Source organism: Macrotis lagotis, chromosome 7 (assembly GCF_037893015.1).
Source record: "Macrotis lagotis isolate mMagLag1 chromosome 7, bilby.v1.9.chrom.fasta, whole genome shotgun sequence".
NCBI classification, from domain to species: Eukaryota; Metazoa; Chordata; class Mammalia; order Peramelemorphia; family Peramelidae; genus Macrotis; species Macrotis lagotis.
The window spans coordinates 94,723,575-94,746,153 of NC_133664.1; the positions used below are offsets into that span (position 1 = coordinate 94,723,575).

Here is a 22,579-nt window from a genome sequence, read left to right on the forward strand (position 1 = left end):
TTATATTAGCTCGATCTATCCATGAGCAGTTGATGTTTACCCAGTTATCTAAATCTGATTTAATTTGTGTGAGAAGTATTTTATAATTATTTTCAAAAAGTTTCTGAGTCTGCCTTGGCAAATAGATTCCCAGGTATTTTATATTGTCTGAAGTTACTTTGAATGGGATTTCTCTTTCTAGATCTTCCTGCTGTATCTTGCTAGTCATATATAGAAAAGTTGAAGATTTATGAGGGTTTATTTTATATCCTGCAACTTTGCTAAAATTCTTCAGCTTATTTTATAGATGAGGAAACTAAGGCAAGCAAAGTTAAGGGACTCATCGAAGGCCACAAAGATAGTAAGTGTGTGAGGCTAGATGGGAATTCAGGAATATTAGTTTTCCTTATTCCAGGCCCAACACTCCATTTACTGTTCACTGTAAGTACTTGTGTGGTGCTAGCATTAGATTTTTTTTTTTTTTTTTGCAAAGCAGTGGGGTTAAGTGACTTGCCCCAAGTCATACAGCCAGGTAATTATTAAGTGTCTGAGGCTGGATTTGAACTCAGGTACTCCTGACTCCAGGGCTGGTTCTCTATCCACTGCACCACCTAGTCATCCCCCCCCCCCCCCCAGCAATGGATTTTGAATATAATGGCAGAACAGGACCATTCTCCTTGGGGGAAGTTGCTCTACTTGGGGATGAGGAAGAGGAGGAAGAGGAAGGGAAGGAGATCATTGATGATTTACACTGGAAAGGTATTTTAGAGTTGACAGAGTAACTGGAGCATAGACTAGAGGTGACTTTCTTCAGATTCTGGGGCCAGGAAGTGGTAGATTCTTAATACTATTTTCAGTGTTGTTTGTACCCATACCAAAGTTAACCAAAAATCACAACTTTTTAAGATATGGGTAGTAATTTATTACAAGAGAAAGGCAAATGTATGTACAAGTATGAAGCAATTTGTTATACAGATGATATTATATATGAGAAATATATGAGGAAAAAAAGGGAAGAAGTGGAGAGCAATTTCTTCCCAAATGGAAGAGGCATGGTAGGAAGAAGGGAGCAGTAGGGAAGGGGGAGCAAGAGGGAGCAGGAGGACTTGGGAAGGGACTATGGGAAGGAGAAGGCTCTGTTTATCTGGAAGGGTTACCAGCTGCCTCAACAGTGTGCGGTATGTAACCCCCTTAAATAAATTTTAGAGATTACTCAAGGTATGAAGAGAAAAAGCCCTTATTTGATTCTTGAGAAGTGATCATCAACTCAGATGGGAGAGTGAGAGTGAGGAGCTGTAGGAACAATATATCCTAACATGATCTGGCCCCCCCCCCCCCCCCCCCCCCCGCATCACTGACTCATCCTTATTAGTTAAGAATGTGGTCTTCACGATCTAAGCTAATTTAAAGAAAAGCATATAATTCTAACAGACATGTTTTTCCTTCAGCCCTGAGGAATGCATGAACATCTGGACTCTGTAGATAAGGAGCAAGGTCAGTTTGCTCTTTCCATTTCAGTCATGCTAACATTCACCAACATCCCAGAAGTTGCTTGTCAGGGGAGGAGGGGAACAAGAGACATAACCCATAGCTCAACTCATTCTAATATTTAATATTCTCTTGAAGAAATATCAGACTTTATTGCATTCAACAATTTATTAGTCTGATGCAGACTGACTGGTGCCTATTTTGTAGCTGATTCAATTCTCAAGGACAATTAATTGTCCAGTTCTAGAAAATATGATGATTAAAGAAGACAAGTTAAGTTGGCTTAAGAGCAATACCAAGTATTCCTTTGTGCTGTCTTATCTTTGGTTGACTCCATCCTGTGACTCTTTTTTGCATGTACTGAAAAGGTACTTGAGCCTTGAGTATTATGGTAAGGGTTAATTCATTCTGAACCATTCTGTCCAGATGAATGTGCTGGGTGGAGTGTGGGGGGGGGGATCTTGAATTTGGCTCTCATTCAGAAGACAGAGATTTTTGGCTGGGATCCCAGAAAATTTTGCAACTTAGATGGTTGTGTGGGTGGGAGGCCAAAGGTTTTGGTGGTGTGGTGTGCTGAGGGAAGAGGTTAGGATAAAAGGACAGGAAAGAAGAGTAAGGCTTGTTTTCAAACTCAGTTCCTTCTCTGGTATACTTTGCTCTACTCCTCCAAAAAAAAAAATTGCTAGGTTATCAATCAGTTATCTTTCTCTTTGGTTTCAGTTGTAGCTATGATCATCTTTATTATTGCCCTCACCTATTGACAATGTTCTCCACCCCTCATCAGAGCCCTAGACTTTTCTAATATATTATTTACAGCTCCGTGATCTTTCCTTCTTCATCAGCAATGGGAGATTTCAAAGGATCTATTCATTTGGTCCAATTCCACCTTCTTTCAGACTTTGGAAAAGTTCTTTGGAGGAGACAAGAGGGCAGGGGAAATAGAAAAAGGTACTGGACAAGAAGGCAAGGACCCAGGCTGTAGTCATGTTTTATTATTAGATTTTTGCCAAAATAGGGAGGATGGGCAAGGAACTTCCAGAAATTGTAGGAAGAAGCAGTATGAACTTTATTACATATTTGGCATAGAATGAAGATTTGAGCATTGATATCAGGATATATTTATCAGGATGTTAGTGTAAAGAGGAATATTAGGTTATTTCAGTTAGCCCAGCTGAGACTCAGGTTTCACAAGATTCCACCACCTTGTCAGGGGATGCAAAGCTCAACTCTCCATCAAGTGGTTTCTTCTCATCTACATCCTGCAGGCAGAGGAGGCAAGGTTAGAAGTTTGAGTCATATAGGGGAGGTCTAAAGGTAAGATATTTTGTCTAGAGGTAAGCTGGGTTTTAGGATTCTCCAGAACCAAACAAGTCCTGTCACTACACCCAGAGTGAACCCCAATACTTAGGACGGCATTGGAATATGCTGTTCCTCACTCTCTCCTCTGATTTGTTGGATTAAGTGTTCTACCAGGGTCCAAACTAAATACTAGAGTAGTACTAGAACTAGGTAATGGAGGGGAACCCCATTTCTACTCATCTAAGTGGGGTTTTATCTGAATGTGAGATTGGATGGTCTCTCTCCCTCCTCAGAAGTTTCCTTTCCACTGCTGCTTCCCTCCTACCCCTCAGGCTCCCACCTGGGATCTTACCTCTTCAGATGGCAAGATGCTCTGGCCATAGCAGCACAAGTACAAGAGGGTGAACCCAAGAGGCACCAGTGTCACCACCAGCAGTGTGATCCAGACCAATAGTGCCAGGATCTCAATTCCTTTTATCAGACTCTGGTGACAGAATGTAGAGATGGTTTGAACTCTGATACTGCTGCCATGCTTACTGAACCCATTTCTGCTCTCATTGATTTAATCATTTCTACAAGTATGGTCCCTGTCCATTTTGCCCTATCATCATTGTTAATAGCCTGGTATGATAGAAGGAACACTGGATAAAGAGATTCAGAGACTTCTGTTTAGGTCTTAATTTCATCATTAACTAGTCATGTGACCTTGCACAAATCTCTTCACTTTTCTCTAGGGACTAGTTTCCTGACCTGTGACATAGAAAATATTAAACTTCCTTCTAACTCTAAAACTTCCTTATTAGATGCCCTCACTATTTTACATAGCTGCTTTGAAGAATGATTGATTATGTATTATCCTGACTTTATGCTTTTTAGCTATGTGATCCTGGACAAGTCCTTTCACCTTTCTGAGTCTCAGTTTATATATCACTAAAATGGGGATAAAAATATTTGCAATACTTATCTCACAAGGTTGTTGTGAGCAATGGGTCCTTGATGGGTTCTGTGGACTGGCACTATGAATTTTTCCCATACCTAGGCTGGGTCAGAGCTTAGGTTCAAATCTACTTAAGAATTCTCATGAAAAGATCAAGCTTTTTTTCCTAGCAGGAGGCTACAATCTGCCCTCCACTCTCAACTTCCTAAACTACCACTCTATCCATAGTACTCTTTATACTCCACTATCAGATTCCCTTATCTTTTTTTAGAAGGATAAAAATTGCTTGGTAATGACACTTTAAAGTTGTCCTGGGAGCAGATTTCTCATCCTTTGGTCTAGTTATAATTCTAATTATCCATTATTTTTCCTCATTTCTCCCAACATTCTAAAATATACGCTTACGTGCAACCAGTTCATGTAGATCATGCACCTCATAATCTTCCAGTCTGTTTCTGGATTTGAAGTGGTGAAGGATGAGGACCAATCATTTTTCTTACATGAATTCTTAAAGTAATAGAAGGAGTGTTGTAGCTCTGAAGCACAGATGACAATGGCAGCAATAGAAGTGGAAATAGTTGCCAGAGTGAATAGGACTTTTAGGAATCTCTATGGAGGAGAGAAGATAGGGAACATCCATGGTTAGGACATTGCCTAGGACCCTTCCACAGATAAATTTTATGAGGAAAGGGCATATTTTTGATTCCTGTCTTTGTTGCTTCCCAAGTCTCTGTAACAAGCAAAGGTTTGTGGAGATGGTCTCTGAAGAGGGATGGGAGAACTTGAGAGAGGATTACCTTTGACCAGGAGTATGGGGAAGGGTACCAAGTCAAGGGTGGGGTAGGTAGGTCAGGGGTAAGACAGATAATTTGTTAACCATACCTCTCATTATACTTACCCACCATGTACCTTTCTTCTTCTCTTGAATGATAGCAATGATTCCAGCAGAGGTAGCCTGGAGAGGATAAGTTGTTGTACAACCAAATTTCTCTTCTATTGTCTTCTACTATAACCTTTCTTTGACCCCTCCTTCCCTCTTCAATCTCTTCTTCTCCTCCCCCTGACCAGTGTATACATATTTATGTGGGGATTGCCTTTTGTTTTATGTAAAAGAAAAAGGTAAAGGTAGGCCTTACTGGATCCAAGAAATTTGGGGTCAAATACTATTTTTCTTCAGTTAAACACATGAACCTGACTGGTAGTCTATAATCTTTATATAATTCCTTGTTTTTATTCATTCATTGTATTTATTTATTCATTTAGCACATTCATTGAACATTTATAATGTTCAAGCAACAAAAATGAATAAATCAAAATTTCTGCTTTATTAGAACTTGTTATGTAGCATTTATACTATTCCTCCAGCTTGATAATATGTTCCTTGGGAACAGGAACTGTATCTTTTATTTATTTGTTTATATCTTTTACAATCTCTAGCACAGATGCTAGAATAGATGCAAGATGTGTTGTAAATAATGATGATTATGCTCTTCCTCTGAGATTTACTCACCTCCTCTCTCCCTCTCTTCCTATTGTACTTACCACAACTCCAGTCCAGATAGCAGCTCCAGTGTACCTTAATTCCCAGTAGGGGCCCATGTAGAAGAAGACTCCTAGAGCTCCACTCATGACTCCCAATATTATCTGTACAGTCTGTAAGACAAAGATATTTCATCCCTCATAACCAAACACTTTAAACATCTTAAATTTTAAAAGAGAGATTTCTTTTTCCTAGTTTCCATGTTAAGACGACTGAGGTGGGATGGTTGCTTAGGCAATGGTTGCCTAAGGTGGAAGGATAGATAACTTTTAAAGGAGAAGCAGAGCCTATTGATACTTTAAGATTCAATGGAAATCTTGGACAGCTAGATTTTAACTTCTCATTTCTTTGAAGAATCTCTGGGAATAATAAAAGTTTAACTATCATTTTTGAGAGTTTTTAGTTGTTGAGGCTTAGGTAAAATTGTGAAAAAACCTGAAGAAAGGACTAAGAGAAAGAACTCAGGTCCTCCTGATTCCAGGATACATTGTTGTATCGACTGCACCACCCAGGTACCCACTGGTGGGACCTATTTCAGAACTGAGCTGTCAGTAGTTATAGTGAGTCTACAATCTAGTCTCTAGATGCTTAGAGATATTTGTAATTTTTTGCACAAGTGACACTTTGCAAATAAATATTTGTCTTTGTTTTATTGTTTGTTATACTAGTAATGAATTGTATAGGCAGTAACCTTGATATTTAAGCCATGGAAATTATGAGTTTGAGAAATAAAAGGAGAGTAGAAGCTTATAGGGGAAAAAAGTTTCCATCAGTTTATTAAATAAACTATGGCAAAGGATCAAAGTTGATTGATTCTTGTTGATAGAGGTATTAGACTTTTAGTGATTAATGAAGAAATATCAGAACATATCACTTAATTATCTTGGAATCTGAAATAATAATGAAGAAGGAAAATGATCCTGTATCAGGTTGAGAAGATACACATTAGGTCAAGAAAAGAGGTGGTCACCCAATATAAGATGCACATGGGAGGGTCAACCCTAACCCTGCTAGATCTTTATAATTGCCCCATGATCATTATCTGGTTAGGTACATGGTGCCCGGGCAGTAACCCAGAGAGGCAGTTAGTGAGTAGCTGCTTCTGATAGCTGATAAAAAGAAAGTTTCAGGTTCTCTCCTTCTCTCCTTTTCTCCTTCCCTCCCTCCTTCTTATTCTCTCTCCCCTTCCCTACACTCCTCCTCCTCCTCTTCCTCTTCCTCTTCCTCCTTTTTCTCCTTCCTCTTCCTCCTCCTCCTCTTCTTGTTCTTCTTTTTCTTCTCTCTCTCTCTCTCTCTCTCTCTCTCTCTCTCTCTCTCTCTCTCTCTCTCTTTCTCTCCCTATCTCTCCTCTCACATACACACACACACACATACACAAATGCATGCATGCCATTCTTCAGCTTCTAAAACAAAATAGGTATGTCTTTAAAAAGTCTGTTGATTGAGACTCCATTCAAATCTCAAGCTACACCACAGTAATAAGCTTGCTCTGGTGTTAATTTTAACTTGATAGGATCTGTGTAAAAATATTGGTTGAGGGAGGAACATAGTGATCACCTACTCATTGGGGAATGAATTGGGCATATGTAGACTCTGGATAAATCTAATTCCATGTGAAAGACATTGATAATAATAATCTAATTTAGAATTTCCCTTTGTGACTACAGTTGAATGCAGAATGAAACCACGGAAAGGAGAATTAGTATCCAATTAATTTAAGCTCATTTTAATTAAACAAAAACATATTAAACACCTACTATGTGTAGGACTATGTAAGGTGCTAACTGGGGGGAGGAGAAGCTACCTTTAAAGATATTACCTCTTCTTGAATGAAGCTTAGAGAATTATAGGATGGCCCAAGGGTCATATTATATATTTTTTTTCATCAAGGCTAAGCTTCTCTTCTCCAAGTCTGATAACCAAGGGTAGTTTTTCATTTAACATCTTATTTTATGACTTCATAAGATTTAAACAAAATAAATATGGTATGCATTATTATCTCCATTTTGCAGAAGTGGAAACCGAGACCCTGGAACTTTAGATGACTTATTTTCCAGCAGATGGCTCAATGATTTTCCACTCTATTGCTATTCTATATTCGGGAACAGAATAGAGGTGGAGAATATGTGGCTCAGTCAAATTTTCACCTTAATATCTAGTCAGCTCCCTTGGATTCCCATTCTTTGACACCACTAAAAAGGGCTCTGAATATTTTGTATATCTTTAGAGTTTGATTTGGTTAGGTTAATTTTCCATAGTTCTTCATCCTTATGTGGATATATCTTATATTCTGATCTTAATCCTCTCTTCTTCTCTATGTAATTGGGCACTTGGTGATCTTATCAGCTTTTGTCAATTCAACTATTCATCTCTATGCAGATATCTTTCAGTTCTATACATCTAGACATGTTCTCTCTCCTGAATTCTGGAACCATATCTCAAACTGTCTATTTGACATCTCCACCAGTGTGTTTTGCAGACGTCTTAAAATCAATATATACAAAACAGAATTCATAATGTTCTTTATTTTGAATTGTCTTTGAGGAAAATAATGCCAGACTTTTCCCTGAACCAAAGGCCCATGTTTTAAACACCAACATTCTACAGATATTTGAATTTTCTTGTTCATGTTGAATTTTGCCCTTATTTGAGGACTATTTCACTTACCCAGGTTGCTACTTGTAGTCGTTGCTTTGTTGCATTCACCCCAGGAATGCTGGGAGGCATAACAAAGAATTTCAACAAGGATTTTCCAGCCTTGAGAAGCTCAGGTAGAGCTGACTCCTGATGAATGTGGACATTGATGTGAACTGGCTGGGAGGTTCCAGCTGTTTCCAATCTATCTATCTTAACTCCATTCACTGTCACCTCACTGGGGACCATCTTGCAGGCCTAGGAGGAAATAAGGATAAGATGCTAAGACTTATGGTGAAACTTCATTTAACTTGATTCCCTTTATAATGTTTTTATCTGACTTCCTATTTCCATAGAATCCTTGACTTGTCCTCTGGATTTGATTTTTTCCCAAAGATCGCCTTAAATGTTCAGAAACATCCCCTTGGGCTTCCTTAACTTCCCCAATTACTTGTACAAATTGATCCTCCACTGGCATAAAGGACAAAATTGTAACATAAGACTCAAAGAAGAGTGGAAGAAATTTGGATGGCAAGGGCCAGACTACAGAAGAAGAAATTGGTATTCTCTGGAAACCTAAGAAACTTGGCCTACCTTCCTTAACCCAAGTCCCATTAGACCTATAATAATACCAAGAATGCTAATATGGGGTTTGGTTTTTAAAATATTTTCAGATCTATTATATCATTCTATCCTCAGATAGAGTAGGGTGGTAGGGTAGATTTTATAGATAAGAATAGTGAGGTCTAAAAGGGTACAGTGACTTGCTCAAGACTAGAGTGAAGAACCTTCAGCCAAAATTACAATGAAGAACCCAGGCCCTTGCAGTCTGTTGTTGGAATAGTGAAAGTCTTGGAATGAAGTAGTCTGAATTTCTCACTTTTCACAAAGTGCCTCTCTCCCCTCTTCCCACATCTCTCCTAGTATCTCTCTATATTCTCCACTTACAGTCTTGAGTATCTTTATCTAGGTTGAAGTACATTGTTTTATTCCTTTTCCCTCCTTGGAACTACTGCTCTCAACTTCTCATTTCCTCAAGGCTGAGAGATGGGACCAAATAAACAACCTGCTTTCTTTTCTATTACTACAAGGGAAGAGTTAGTGAGATTTTATAGCCTTTGTTTACTTATCCACTAAAATTAATGTTCATGATTCCTTTAAACTTCCAGAATTATTGATTTTAATGAGGGAACAGGAAAGGGTGACTCCAGTATAGGGCACGGGGAAAGAACCTGTCCCTTCTATTCATTCTTTTGTGTTCTTTCTTTTAAATATATTCACTAAAAGCACTTCCCCTCCCATGCAAACACTCTAGAGAGAGGAATGGATTCCTGGGTAAATAGGACGAGAGACTGAGGAATTGGCCATGATTGGGAAATCTTACAGTGGGGATGGGGAAGGTGAGAGAGCTCTATTTTGGGGATCAGGGTTTCTCTTACCTTGTATGGTCCAACCTCCTTGGCCAAAGGGGGAATGGGTTGAAGAGATCAGAGGAGGGTAGAAAATAGAAATCCGGTAGAGAAACAGCCTCTTTGGAACTGCAGAAGAGGGGAGTGAAATCAAAGCCATAAATGGGAGGAGCTAGATATCTGGACAAGGAAGGGAGGAACTGTTCTGTCGTCATTCTGCAAAACAAGGGAGGGCAGGACCAGTGAAGATAAAAGCCTGTGGCTGTGTATTGAGAAGCAGGGACCAGATAGGATTTCCAGGCTTAGTGGGTCAGGGTCTTGGCCAGACCAAGATGTTCTGTTTCCTGTTGGAGAAGCAATGAGAATTTAGGAACCTGAGGAACACAGTATGGGAAGTGAAAGCAGAGATTGTAGGAATTGAAACTACCCAGGCTTTTGCCAGGCTTGCAAATCACTCTAGAATCTCTGCCAAAAAAATCCCAAATAAGATCATGAAGAGTTGGATAATATTGAAAATGACTGAACAATAGCAAAAATTAATCCTGGGGATAGGTATTTCAATCATTGCAAGCTAAGTAATGAGATTACAGTGAGATATAGCAGGAAAAGAGAAAACGAACTAGCAATTTATGGCATTGTTACACATTTGGATACATTTTCAATAGGTATTGGTGTTTTTCAGGTCTGATAATGACTTGTGACTTTCAGTGTAGGCTGTCTGACTCATGTGTTAAGCATAATCCCAACTTTCCCTCATACTAATATACACCTTTAACTCCATTTGACTGTTATGTAGATGTTTCTTGCTTTACAAACCAAATCAACAAAATGCAAATTATGAAGGAAACATTAAACATATGAAAATCTCTCTCTTCTTCCAAATAGAGAAGAAATTCTTAACCTATACCCTATGAATTTCCTTCCCCTCCCTTCATTCCCCTCTCTCTCTCTCTTATTTTCTTTTTTACTCTCTTTTCTTCTTTCTTCTTTTGATAATTGTATTTCACTATAATGAGTTTGCTTTGTAATCCTATATAATTTATTTTAGGAACTTAAAAACATTAATTTGAGAGGAGGCTTAGCTTATGGGCTTTACCAAAATATCAAAGGGGTTCATGACACACAAAAAGGTTAAGAACTTCTGATTTAGATGGAATATATATATATATATATACATACATACATACATATATATGTGCATATATACATATATATATATGTCTCAATTCCAGTACTTTTCATAATAGAATTATATTTGAAAGACTATCTTTTGTTTGGAAGAGGACTGAGGATCTTTGACCGTGGATATTTTGGAGAAGCCAAGCTGTGAAGTAATTGTGATTTTTGGGGGACCTCAAGTTAAACATTCACCATCAAATTTGGGGCCTGGCTATTTTGAGTGATTTTTTTCCTCTGGGTGCAACTAAGGGGCTCATAGGGAACAAATAAAGAATTGCCCAAGTAACACAGCGAATAGAATCTCTGAATTAGGATCTCAGGATCCTTGAGATTTAGCTGGGGATCTGCCCTCTAGATCTTGCTTAGAATCAAGATGGAATACTCACATCAATATCTAAATCAATGAAAATAATGACTCTATGTTTATTAGAGTCTTGTTTACCCTTCTATCCCTGAGTTTAGTATTCAAGAGGATGACTCTGATTATCAGGAGATTATGACTGACCCTGCCAAACTCAGAAAATAATTTGTGCCTTTGATCCTATTCTTCCTTTTATTTCATAATTTCACACCAGGATCTGGATTTTAGTTAAGTCCTTTTGAGTTGTAGATGTTGCCCCTTTAGTGGATCGATTCTCTCTGTTGGAAAAACAGATGAGCATGCAATGGGCACTGGTTGATCTCTTTTGGTTGTGACCAACTGTGGTTCTATATTGACGAGTTTTATTTATGCCTGTACCCCATGAACACAATAGACTCTTTTCAATCACCTTACCAATTTGCCAGATTCCCCTGCCCAAGAGACTCAGTTCTTAACTCAGCCCCTGAAAAGACAGGTGGAACAAGAAAATCTATAGAATGATTTTTCAGATCCATTCCAACTTGGAAAAAAAAAGAGTATATGGTTCTCAAGATTAATGTGAAAGCAAATTATAGTAAAAGTATATATGATTTTCTAGCTATCTTGAATTATGTAGGAGAAATCTGGGAAGTCAATTTTTTTTTGTGTTGATTGATACCTATGATCAAAGTGTAGTGTATTACTGAAATTTATATATACATTGGAAGTATAAACATATTTGTTTCATTACACTGCCACATCCTTTCTGGAGTCATTATTATTATAATTATTTCCAGCTCTGTGCTTGATAGATTGTAAGTGCTATGTAAATGTCAGTTATTATTCTTATTATTCTTATTATTTTTTTTTCTTCATTCTCAAGGAACACCATGACATCAGGGAGATGGTACCATGAAAAGTACTTGAATTGGATTTGATGGAGGGGATGCTGTGCTAAGTCACCAGCCTCATTTTCTCCTTCAGAATCATCTGGATCCAGTGACCAGATAGGAATCAGGATGACTGGAGATGACCTTGGATGTGAGGCAATTCTCTGCCAAGAAAACCTCAAAGAGATCATGAAGAGATGGACATAGCTGAAATGACTAATAAAAACAAAATAGGGAAAATAAGGCAATTATTACAATCTTTACTTTATAGATAAACACATTGAGGTTAAAGAATTGCCCAGGTAACATAGCTAGTAGGAATTCAAACTAGTCAAGTCAAACCCTCTTCCAAGTTCCAGTCATTACCTTGAACCCTTCTCTTAGGGCCCTGACTCTGGATGGGGAGGCAAGGGACTTCCCAAGCATCAGAGCTGGGAAACAATCTGCAGCAGTGGTTGACTTGCCCTTCCCCCTGGCTCAGTGCCTTCTCCTGACTCCTCCTCTAGGGCTGGGTCCTGGCTCTCTGGCAGTGGTGAAAACAGTTTCATGATTGAGTCCCTCAGGTTCAGGCCTCTTTTCCTCACTGCTTCCTTCCTATTTCTTGCCTCTTTTTCAGCCCCAACCCAGCTTTCACCTATCACTTCTACCCTTACTTTGCCTGCCAAAGCAAACGAACAGCCAGGTAAGCTAATAATCTCTGTTTCATTATGTATCTTGGTTTCCTTGTCTTTACTTGTCTGAGTGTATGTTAACTTTCCTGAGGATCCAGCCTTTGAATTGACATTAGTCTTGAGGACTGGGGGAGATGAAGGAAGAATGAGGGGGTTCCCCTTTCCAAGTGGTAAATGAATCTTAGGGAGTCCTCTGTTTTTAAAATGGAAAGTAGGAGCCAGAGGAAGAATGATGTGGGAGGAGGAAAAAGAAGATAAGAATTGGGACAAAGAGAATGGATGAGAGAAGGAAAAGGGCATAAGGGTAGATATACTGAAGCAGGTTCCTGTCCATGGGGGCTGAAGCACGGGAAGTATTGTGAGGGGAGAACAGAGAGGAGAAGAAGGGATGTCATGTTTCCAAATGGAGCCTCTGAGGAAAGAAAAATCTCTGGAGAAAAAGGTATTCTTGGAATACCTTTATTTTTGGGAGAGTTTACCTTTGTTCATAAATTTTAAGCTCGAGGAAATTCTGGAGGTGTTTTGATTTAAATCTCTCATTTTACAGATGAAGAAACAGGTTTTTACCTAAAGTGAATCTAAGAAGACTAGAGTAGCATAACCCAGACTTTTTTTTAGTGCATTTCCAGTGCTGGTTTCATAGGAATCATCCTTGAACTGTACCTAAACTTCATTGCTTTAGGTCCATTAACAATTACCCTTTTGTTCAATCTACTTCCAGTTCCAGACTCAGGAAATGTCCACCAGCGTGATAAAGGTTGATGGAATGCAGGCAGTGGGAGCGGACTCCCAGTCAACTCAAATCAATATACACATCCACCAGGAGTCAGTTCTGGCCAAGCTGCTCCAGGCCGGATGCACCTTCTTGCAACCTAAGACTTATTTCCAGAATACATTCAAACTGAGCAAGAGGGTGCTCCAGGCACAATTGGCACTTGGGGTAAGAGTGAATTCAAAGGGGTATGTATGGGAGATAACTGACCCCTGATCTGAGGAGGGACCCTTAAGGATAAGGAGCCAGGATTGTCTTTGAAGGTTTTTATCAAGATGGCAGTTATCCCAGCTGCTCCTTGTGACTGGGGAAGTCTGAGAAGGCATTGAGTTGCTATTCTACATTTCAGGTGTCACTGATATTGATGGGCATCTTGAGCTGCGCTTTTGGGATATTTCTGTATCTTGGGCCTCCAAGTGCTTCGAAGGACACAGGTTGTGCCTTTTGGGCAGGGGCTGTGGTGAGTAGAGAAGGGATGTGGAATATGGGGAGGGATCTTTGAGTGAACTAAGGAAGTAAGGAAGGGGGTCAGTGGATTTGGGGGAGAAAGAGGGTGTACAGATAATGGGACTTAGGAAGCTTCCAAGTGTTGCCAAAGTCAGCTTACTTCCTGTTTTCTTTTTAGTTGTTGGCAGGGTAGTAGAGGTTGGGAGGGGGTTTGGATGGAATGGGAATGATATTTGGATCCCAGGCCATGTGACTGACTTTCATCCCCCCTTTCCTAGATCATTTTCTCTTGTCTGGACTGGGCTGGGGCTTGGAAGGAAAATGGGAAGTCTTCTCTAATCTTTATTTTTCTTAGGCCATTATGGCTGGAGCTGGGGCCATCATTCATGAAAAATGTCAGAGTAACTGCTGGGTAAGAGTAGGGGCTGTTGTTTCCTTTTGGGCTCTTTTCCTCCTCTGCCTAGCTCCAAATCTCCCATCCCTCTATACTTCTTTCCCATCCTTGTTCTACATTCACTGGTTTGGAAGGTCCTCATGGGAGGTGGAATCTGGCAGACAGAAAAGTCTGGGTCTCACTTGACTGGAAGCCTCCAGGGGATTAGGGTTAGAAGCACTGTGGCACTGTAGTGACTGAATGGGGTCTGCTCTCCTTCCCTCTCTAGGGTCGCCTTGCAGTCCTGCTTGCCTTGATCAGCATCTCCACAGCTGTTGGTGCCCTCATCTTTGGTTCCTACAGCTTTGAGGACTTCACTCTTCCTGATGCAAGAGAGATCTGTGAGCATGGTGAGGTAGAACCCTGGACTCCTTCATACCGTCGAAGTTATGATTATAGAGATTGGAGGACTGAAGAGTGCAAGATACATATGAACATGTTTTTGGTGAGAACCCAGATCCAGGGTGCTAAGGGATAGGACAGCATGAGATCCAAGTATCCTTTCCATCATTTACTCTTCCACTCCTTGCAACATTGAATCCTGGAGGGTAAATGAGTGCATGCCCTGAATTGGATATGTTTAGCCTTGGATTGAAGGGATTGTACAAATGCCTAGGCATTAGGGCCAGACACCTGGGACTATAAAGGGCAGAGATTCAAGAGATGAAAAATATTTCTACTTTTTGGGGAAAGAACTCTCAATTTCTTTTCCTCACATGTAAGCACTTTTTGAGGGTGATTTATTAACTGACAATGAGGTTGAAAAGTTAATTGTAGCCACAAAATTTAGGGGAATAATGACTTTGGAAATTGCTGTGATGGTCATTCTGAAGATGGTGACAGCAGCTTGCAAAACTTTTCCTTTTGGGGGTGGCTAGGTGGCATAGTGGATAAAGCACTGGCCTTGGAGTCAGGAGTACCTGGGTTCAAACCCGGTCTCAGACATTTAATAATTACCTAGCTGTGTGGCCTTGGGCAAGCCACTTAACCCCATTTGCCTTGCAAAAACCTAAAAAACAAAAATAGTTTTCTTTTTCTCTTTCTTCAGCATTTGTTCCAAGGAGTCCTTGCCACGATGCTGGCCATCTATGCCATGATTCTCCTTGTGTCTTTGGCCTCTCTGGGTGTGGGTCTCCGTAACTTGTGCTGCCTAAACTCTCAGTTGCAGGTGAATCATGGGACGAGGTATTGGGAGGGAGCATCCCTACCCTAGCTTCTTGTTCAGTTCCCTTCCCACTGGTCCTCTTGTCCTCTTAGGATGCTGTATCCCTTCCCTTTGCTCTGAGAGAACTAACTTCTTTCCTTCCTTTCTTCTCTTTTTTCATTCCCTTTTTGCTACATCCTGGGAGATAACCTTCTCTCTTTCTATTCTTAGGTTCAAGAAGAGTCAGTAAAGAAACTGCTGGGGCAAGAATCACTTCCTCCTTCACCATGCAAGGAGAAATCCACAGGTATTATTAACCTGTGAGCTGTCATTCCACCTGGAATCCCTCTTGCTGTTTCTGAGACATCTTGCCACCTGGGCCAGGATAGAACCTCATCATTTAGAATCTTGGACCTTTATTGCCAGTTCTGTTTAGCTTCTTTAAAATTTTCACATACTCCCTGTTTTTAACCCCTTTGACTACACACTTTCCCCACTCCCATTCCTCATTCATTGCCTGCCCTTATCCTCTTACTACAATCTCTCTCAAAAAGTTACATTTACTCTTTCCCCTGATCTCCTTCAGTCCATTAGTCTATTAGTCCCTTTTCCTCAGACTGATTTCAAATAATAAATGCTTTGATTTCAGATGGTGGCTTCTCTCAATTTTCTCCAACCCTTTCTATCTGGGCTTGAATAGAGAGGGTGTGTGATCTTTGCAGTGACATAGGGTTGACTTTGACTCCCACCCAGTGGTAGTGGGAAAGCTAATTGGCACAGTGGATAGAGTGGTAGAGTTCAAATTTGACCCCAGAAACTTACTGTATGACTCTGAGCAAGTCACTTAATTGTGTTTTCCTCAGTTTCCCCATCTATAAAATGAATTGGAGAAGGAAATGGAAAACCATTCCAATCTCTTTGCTGAGAAAACTCCAACTGGGTTCATGGAGAGTCAGACATGATTGAATAACAACAAATATTACAATTTGGTAGCATTTTTGAAGTGATGGACACTGTAGGAGAGTGTGATAATTTTTGGTTCATAGTTCACAGTTTTGATCCTTGTCTCAGGGAGGGAATGAATCAGAAAAATGATCTTTTCTTTTCCAATTGACTCTCCCTTGCAACATTTACTCTGTATGGGCCATTTCATGGTGGGAGGGAAGCATGTTAGGGCTGACTTTTTGAAATCCTTAAGATTTACTATTCTTTCTAAAGTACTGGATCTCCCCATCCCAGACTGTAAGTATAGGTACTATTCATGGGCCCAGTCTCACAATAATTGGCACAGAAATAACAAATTGGGTAAGTGCTCTCTATCTTGGGGAACCCCATGGTGTCTCACTCCCAGGGGCTTACCATATTAATGCCAAATTAGGCCCACTGCATAGCCCTCTGTAGCTCAGAATCCTGAGCTAAAGAGGTCCACTGACTTCAACTGGGAGGGTGCACTGTGATGCCCAGCTGGGCTTTGCTTTAATGAGAAAGATGAATCCTTAAGTTACATCATGGAAATGAAAAAAAATTATTTTATTTTCATTCTATCAACTTGAAGTAAAAAGAAAATAGTATAACAAGAACCATATCACTTACAGAGCAACCCCTCCCCCAGTGCAAATTAAGATAAAACTTTTTTCCTATTTCACTTAGAAAAATTAGTCCTATGTTCTCAGTCTCTAATTCACTAACATTATGGTTGCATATTAGAGAATAATTTTTATTCTTTGTTTTCTGAGTTTTTCCACTCTATTCTGAATCTGCTTCCTTTTTTTATCTCAACATCTAAGTGGGGCACTTGAGTCAACATCTAAGGGCACTGGGCCTTGGGTCAAAAATATCTGGGTTATGCAACTGGGCAACTGGGCAATTGGGCAAGTCACTTCACTTTAGCCTGTCTCAGTTTTCTAATCTGTAAAATGAGGATAATAATAGCACTTACTTCCTAGGGTTGTTATAAAGATCAATGATGATATAATAATTGGAGAGTACTCAGCACAGTGCTGACCTATAGCTCTTTATAAATGTTGGCTGTTATTATTATTATTATTACTGTAGTACCAGACTTCAATTCAAAAGCTCTTTTAGTGAGTATCTCTGGGATGTCCATCTTGGAGTCAGGCTAGTCTCTTCTCTTTGTAGTCAGACCCTCCCCAATCTGGTCTTCTCATTGTTAGGTGCCAGTGAATAGTGCTCCAGTTCTTAATGCCAACTAGCTTTTGTAAAGGCTTCGAAGATGTAACAAGAACCAAAGTACAAAGATTTCACTCCAACTTCTGGATAGCATATAATCCCCTATTCCATCCCAGTCATAGGGAGAATGGGCTCAAGCTTAGCTCAGTTCCTATACAGTATTGATCCCACCAAGTTCATGTCCAATGAAGCCCTCCTCCCAGCATTGTCCCAGGGACCTGGAGGCTGGGGTCCAAATGTCACTTCCAAGGTTTGCAAGGTCACTCCTTGTACCCTGAGGCATTGATGCTAATCTGGCTGCAAAATTTGAATGTTTTCCATCCAGCTAAAACCAGAGAACAAATGTTAAGGCAAGCAAAAAATTCAGGTTTGTATTTTCAAGGCTCTCTCCCTCTCCCTCTCCTCCCTTCCTTTTCCCTCCCTCTCTTTCCCTTCTCTCTTCTTCCTCACCTCTCTCCTCTCTCTCTCAGCTCCCTTCTCTCCTCTCCTCCTCCCTCTCCCCTCTTCTCTTCTTTCTCTTTCTCTCTCCCCTTTCTTCTCTCCTCCCTCCCTCCCTCCCTGTCTCTATGTTGTCTGTCTCTCTGTACCTCTGCTTCTATTTCTATCTCTGTCTCTCTCATCTCCCATGATGAGCAAAGGAAAGAAAGAGATCCACCACAATCAGCCAAACAATTCTGAGGCTTTCATTGACTAACTTTTCTTTCTCTCTTCTTGTTCTTGTTCTTCTTCAAAAAAGATATTCCCAATCATATGGTTTAGCAGACTAGAGCTGATTACTCAATGTCTCTCCATGTTCTAGGCATTCTCCAAGGTCTGATGACTCTCTCTGAAATAGGCTCCTTGGTTTCTTCTCATGAAGAGATACCATCAGAGGTTCTCCACACATGCACCTGATCCATCTTACACACCTAGTATATGTAAAGCAATGTAGAACAAAACCAAGAGACAATTACTATTCTCAAGAGACTTATATTCTGCTTAGGGAAGGGTGGATGGAAAAATATAGACACATATAAATAGAGAATATGAAAACAGGGATTGCACCAGTGATTTCACTAAACTAGAGACTTCCCAAGTGAGGAAATTCCCTCCACCAATGAAGGGAGTAGCATTGTTTTATAGAGTTTTTTAGAGCAGCTCTTAAGTAACTTGCCTGATGTCACACAGCAGTTATTAGAGTCAAATCTTAAACCCAAGTCCTCTTAACTTTGAGGCCTTCTTTCTATCCACTATATTATCAATGTCTCTCAGAAATAAGATATATGAAGAGTAAATATATGCTGTTTTTTATGGGGGAGGGTGTGATTCACTTATAGAAAAACAGCTTCCTCCATTCTTCCATTGAAACTGTCTGAAAATGTTCTTAGTATAGAGGTTCCCAACATTGTTGAATTTCACAGGACCTCAACTCTCACCTATATATCATATCATATACTACTATTATTGGTTGAACTATAAGCAATATGACTGATTTAGAAATGCCTATACATAAAGAAGATCATCTACAAACATTTGAAAATACATAACAAAAATAATAGTATTTGGTTGGCAGAGGAGTGTTGGCTTTTTAGTTTTTTTCTGGGTCATTTAAAGAAATGACCATCATTGCTTTTCCAGCCTTCAGAGACTGGATCAAAATGCCAACAATCTCTTTGTGTATGGAATTGAACACTCCTTATACTACTTCCGGATATCCTCTGTGTTCTAGGGTTTTTTTGTTCTTCTTATTGTTCTTTTCCCTTTCTCTTATGATGAAAGATTAATATCTTCCCCTCCAAACCTCTCTCAAGCTAAAATGCACAAAAATATCTTTTTTTTCAAAACCATTAATATAATTTAGTATATATAATAAGTAGTTTGAATTTGTTAGTTATTTCAATTTTCATGAAATCATTTTGTGTATATTATCTCATTTTTGTCTTTACAACTTCTGAGATATGTGTTTTATCTTCACTTTACCCTAACAATGTGTATACATTCAGCCTAACAATGTATATCTACAAGTGTAAGAATCATTGCAATGGGACTTCAGAGTTTGATGAAAGGGTTGTTTCCAGAAACATCAATTCAGGTATTTAATCTATCCTTTACCTTTCAGTCCCTAAGCAAGCAGTTGCTTCATATTTTATTGAGAAAAGCAAGATCTTTCTTCTTACCTCAAAACTCCCATCATTCAGCTATCCTCCCAGTTCCTCTCTACCAGTCTCCATTTCTAGTGTGGGAGTAAGGCATTTCTTCCCATCTCACAGCCCTAATTCAAAAGCTCCCTTGGATATAGCCACTGTAGAGTCAAGGTATTCTAACTATAACTCATAACTCTTGTCAAATAAATTTCAGTAGACAGCTAAAGGACAGAATTAACTTGAGGAAAGACCTTAACTGGAGTGAAAGAGCAAGAGTATTATAGTAGAACATTTCCTTCTGAGAGAAATAATTGTTAATTGCCAATGATTTAGGAAATCCAAAATTCTCCCCTTTTTCTAAGTCCTGATTTCAAAAGTTCAGGGTCTTGAAGGTTATTTCTGATAATGAGAGTGGTTGGACCTGATGGAAACCATTGTGCTCTGCTCAGGTTTGGGTGGGAATAAATTCTTTGAATGGACCGTCCAAGCTTGGGCATCTTAGAAGTAAACAACATAATCAAAGTTCATTTGAATTATTTCAGTCCCTTATTATAAATATTCATTCTTTCATTAATTGTTAACCTATTAGAGTTAATTGCCATCCTCAGGACCAAGCTTCTTCTAATGGGTATATAAGCTACTAGCCTGCTACAATGATTGTCTTTTGTTAAAGAGATAGATGGCCAAATAACCTTTCTTTTATCAAAACATTGGCATTGTTAAAAATTATGTCTCTTACTTTTCAAATACTGCACCCTGAAATATAGAACTCATTTTCTCCCAAACACACATATCAAAGGGGAAACATCTAGAGTTATATTCACCTCCCTCATAGTTTATAGCTCTGGCACTTCTGAACTCCTGATAGTCTCTCACAATGTTCATGTGCCTTCATTGTTGGGAATGATGTCTCTTCTGGGCCAGCAGAAGAGGTTGCTTGGCTTTAGCTTCCACCACCTCTGACTTTTTTTTCCCATTGTTTAAAATTTTATTTATTTTGAGTTTTACTATTTTTCCCCAATCTTCCTTTCCTCCCCCCCTCCAGAAGGCAGTTTGTTGGTCTTCACAATGTTTCCATGGTATACATTGATCTAAGTTGAATATGATGAGGGAGAAATCATATCCTTAAGAAAGAAAAATAAATTATAAGAGATAGCAGTAAAATAATGGGGTTTCCCCCCCTAAATTAAAGTTAATAGTCTTTTGCCTTTTTTCAAACTCCATGATTCTTTCTCTGGAAACAGATGGTATTCTCCATTGCAGATAGCCCAAAATTGTCCCTGATTGTTGCACTGATGGAATGAGCAAGTCCGTCAAAGTTGGTCATCACCTCCATGATGCTGTTAGGGTGTACAATGTTCTTCTGGTTCTGCTCATCTCGCTCAACATCAGTTCATGCAAATCCCTCCAGGTTTCCATGAATTCCCATCCCTCCTGGTTTCTAATAGAACAATAGTGTCCCATCACACACATACACACACACACACTCACACACACCACTGTTTGTTAAGCCATTCCCTAATTGAAGGACATTTACTTAATTTCCAATTCTTTGCTACCACAAACAGGGCTGCTATGAATATTTTTGTACAAGTGATATTTTTACCCCTTTACATGATCTCTTCAGGGTATAGACCCGATAGTGGTATTGCTGGATCAAAGGTAAACAAGTTTCTTTTAGGAATCTGACTGTGAAAGGGAAGAAACATACGCAAGGGTATCTTGAAAGTCTGCTAGGGTCAAATGAAGGGATTTTAAAAATGCAGATTTTCTGGCAACAGGGAAAGAGTCAGGAGATAGGGAAAGATTGATAATTAGATAGTGGGTGATTGTGGGGACAAGCTGACTGGAGACAGGAGTAGATGTGATCAATACTCATTACAAACTCTTAAGAGCTACCTCTTCATCTGAGGCAAAAGATGGTAGAATTGAGCATGATGTCAAGGGGCTTGAAATATAGGACAGGAGAGAAGAGGGAACTAGCAAATGGATGCTGTTTCTTGGTAGAGTAGGCAGCAAGGTCCTTTGCCAAAAGGAAGGTGGTTTGGTATACTTGAGGATGGAAGAAAAGTTCCTAACAACCACAAAGGAAAGTATCATGAATAGTCATAAGATTGAAAAAAATTGCTTTGCCATTAAATCTTCTTGAATCTATTTGAAATTAGAAAACTTGGCAACTTGTGGTGTACCTACTCAGTACAATTGTATGACTTTCTCTAGCACTGTTTCACAGCTCATGAATAAAAATGGAGAATGTACATGGTGGAGGTATTCTTGGCTTGGAGTTTAACTTAGCGTGATTGGTGATAGGAACGGGGGGTTAAGGAATTCTAGAGTAGAGAACAGAATATAAAAATAAGAATAAATTGACTAAAGGGTAGAGATTGAGAAGAAAAGAAAATATGACCTGGAATAGATACAAAGAGAGCAAAAATGAGATAAAGAGAAAAATAGAAGGATAGGAGGTTATGGCCAAATAGAGGAATTCAAAGTCTTCATTTTATAGATGAAGAAACTGAGATTCCAGGTAAGTGACTTCCCTGTGATCAAATAGTTGATTGCATGACTGAAACTAGACCCTAGAATTCCCAATTACTAGTAACTTTTCCATGATGTTATACTGCCCTAGGCTTTTGTTCAGATCTATCTGATTGCTTTCACATTTTCTTCCTGGTCTTCCAACCTCTTGGTTATTTTAGTGGCTCTTTAACCCAACCTCCAAAGTTCTCCCTGTCTTTCTAATGCCCAGGGCAATCAGTTGGTTTGTTTAGGATATGGTATGGATGAGGCCAAGGTGTTGGGTTCAATTTCTGCATGAACTGATTGATTTTACAAGGAAAACTTCGTTTGTTCCCTGGACACAAACACTTTTTCTGATCTGGGAATCTTCCTTGGAAATACTGTGAAAGTATTAAAAAAAAGAACCTCCTGAGCCCTGATCACCCCTTTATGTGTCCCTTTTCAACTCTGTTGCTTATACTCACTGCCCTTGAGTTCTCTGCAATACCCCCCCCATCTTTTTTTTTGCTGTTGGTTTATTTGGGAGGAAATCAGGGTTAAGTGACTTGTCTAGGGTCACACAACTGGTAAGTTCCTGAGGCCAA

At 39.4% G+C, this 22,579-nt stretch overlaps 2 protein-coding genes across 2 annotated transcripts; one reads left to right on the plus strand and one right to left on the minus strand.

Moving 5' to 3' along the window:
- Positions 1–2,437: 2,437 nt before the first annotated feature.
- On the minus strand, positions 2,438–9,460 carry TMEM176A (transmembrane protein 176A). Its single transcript, XM_074193371.1, has 7 exons — positions 9,317–9,460; positions 7,911–8,135; positions 5,246–5,356; positions 4,602–4,658; positions 4,109–4,312; positions 3,119–3,250; positions 2,438–2,726 (listed from the first exon to the last, which is right to left on the minus strand). The coding sequence occupies exons 2-7, from the start codon at positions 8,124–8,126 to the stop codon at positions 2,646–2,648; spliced, it is 801 nt and encodes a 266-aa protein (XP_074049472.1). The 5' UTR covers positions 8,127–8,135; positions 9,317–9,460; the 3' UTR covers positions 2,438–2,645.
- A 2,750-nt stretch (positions 9,461–12,210) lies between these two features.
- On the plus strand, positions 12,211–15,810 carry TMEM176B (transmembrane protein 176B). The gene is made up of 7 exons (XM_074193372.1): positions 12,211–12,377; positions 13,088–13,306; positions 13,488–13,598; positions 13,941–13,997; positions 14,248–14,463; positions 15,067–15,186; positions 15,394–15,810. Exons 2-7 carry the CDS (start codon positions 13,103–13,105, stop codon positions 15,484–15,486), a joined length of 801 nt encoding a protein of 266 aa, XP_074049473.1. The 5' UTR covers positions 12,211–12,377; positions 13,088–13,102; the 3' UTR covers positions 15,487–15,810.
- The last annotated feature ends 6,769 nt before the right edge of the window (positions 15,811–22,579 follow it).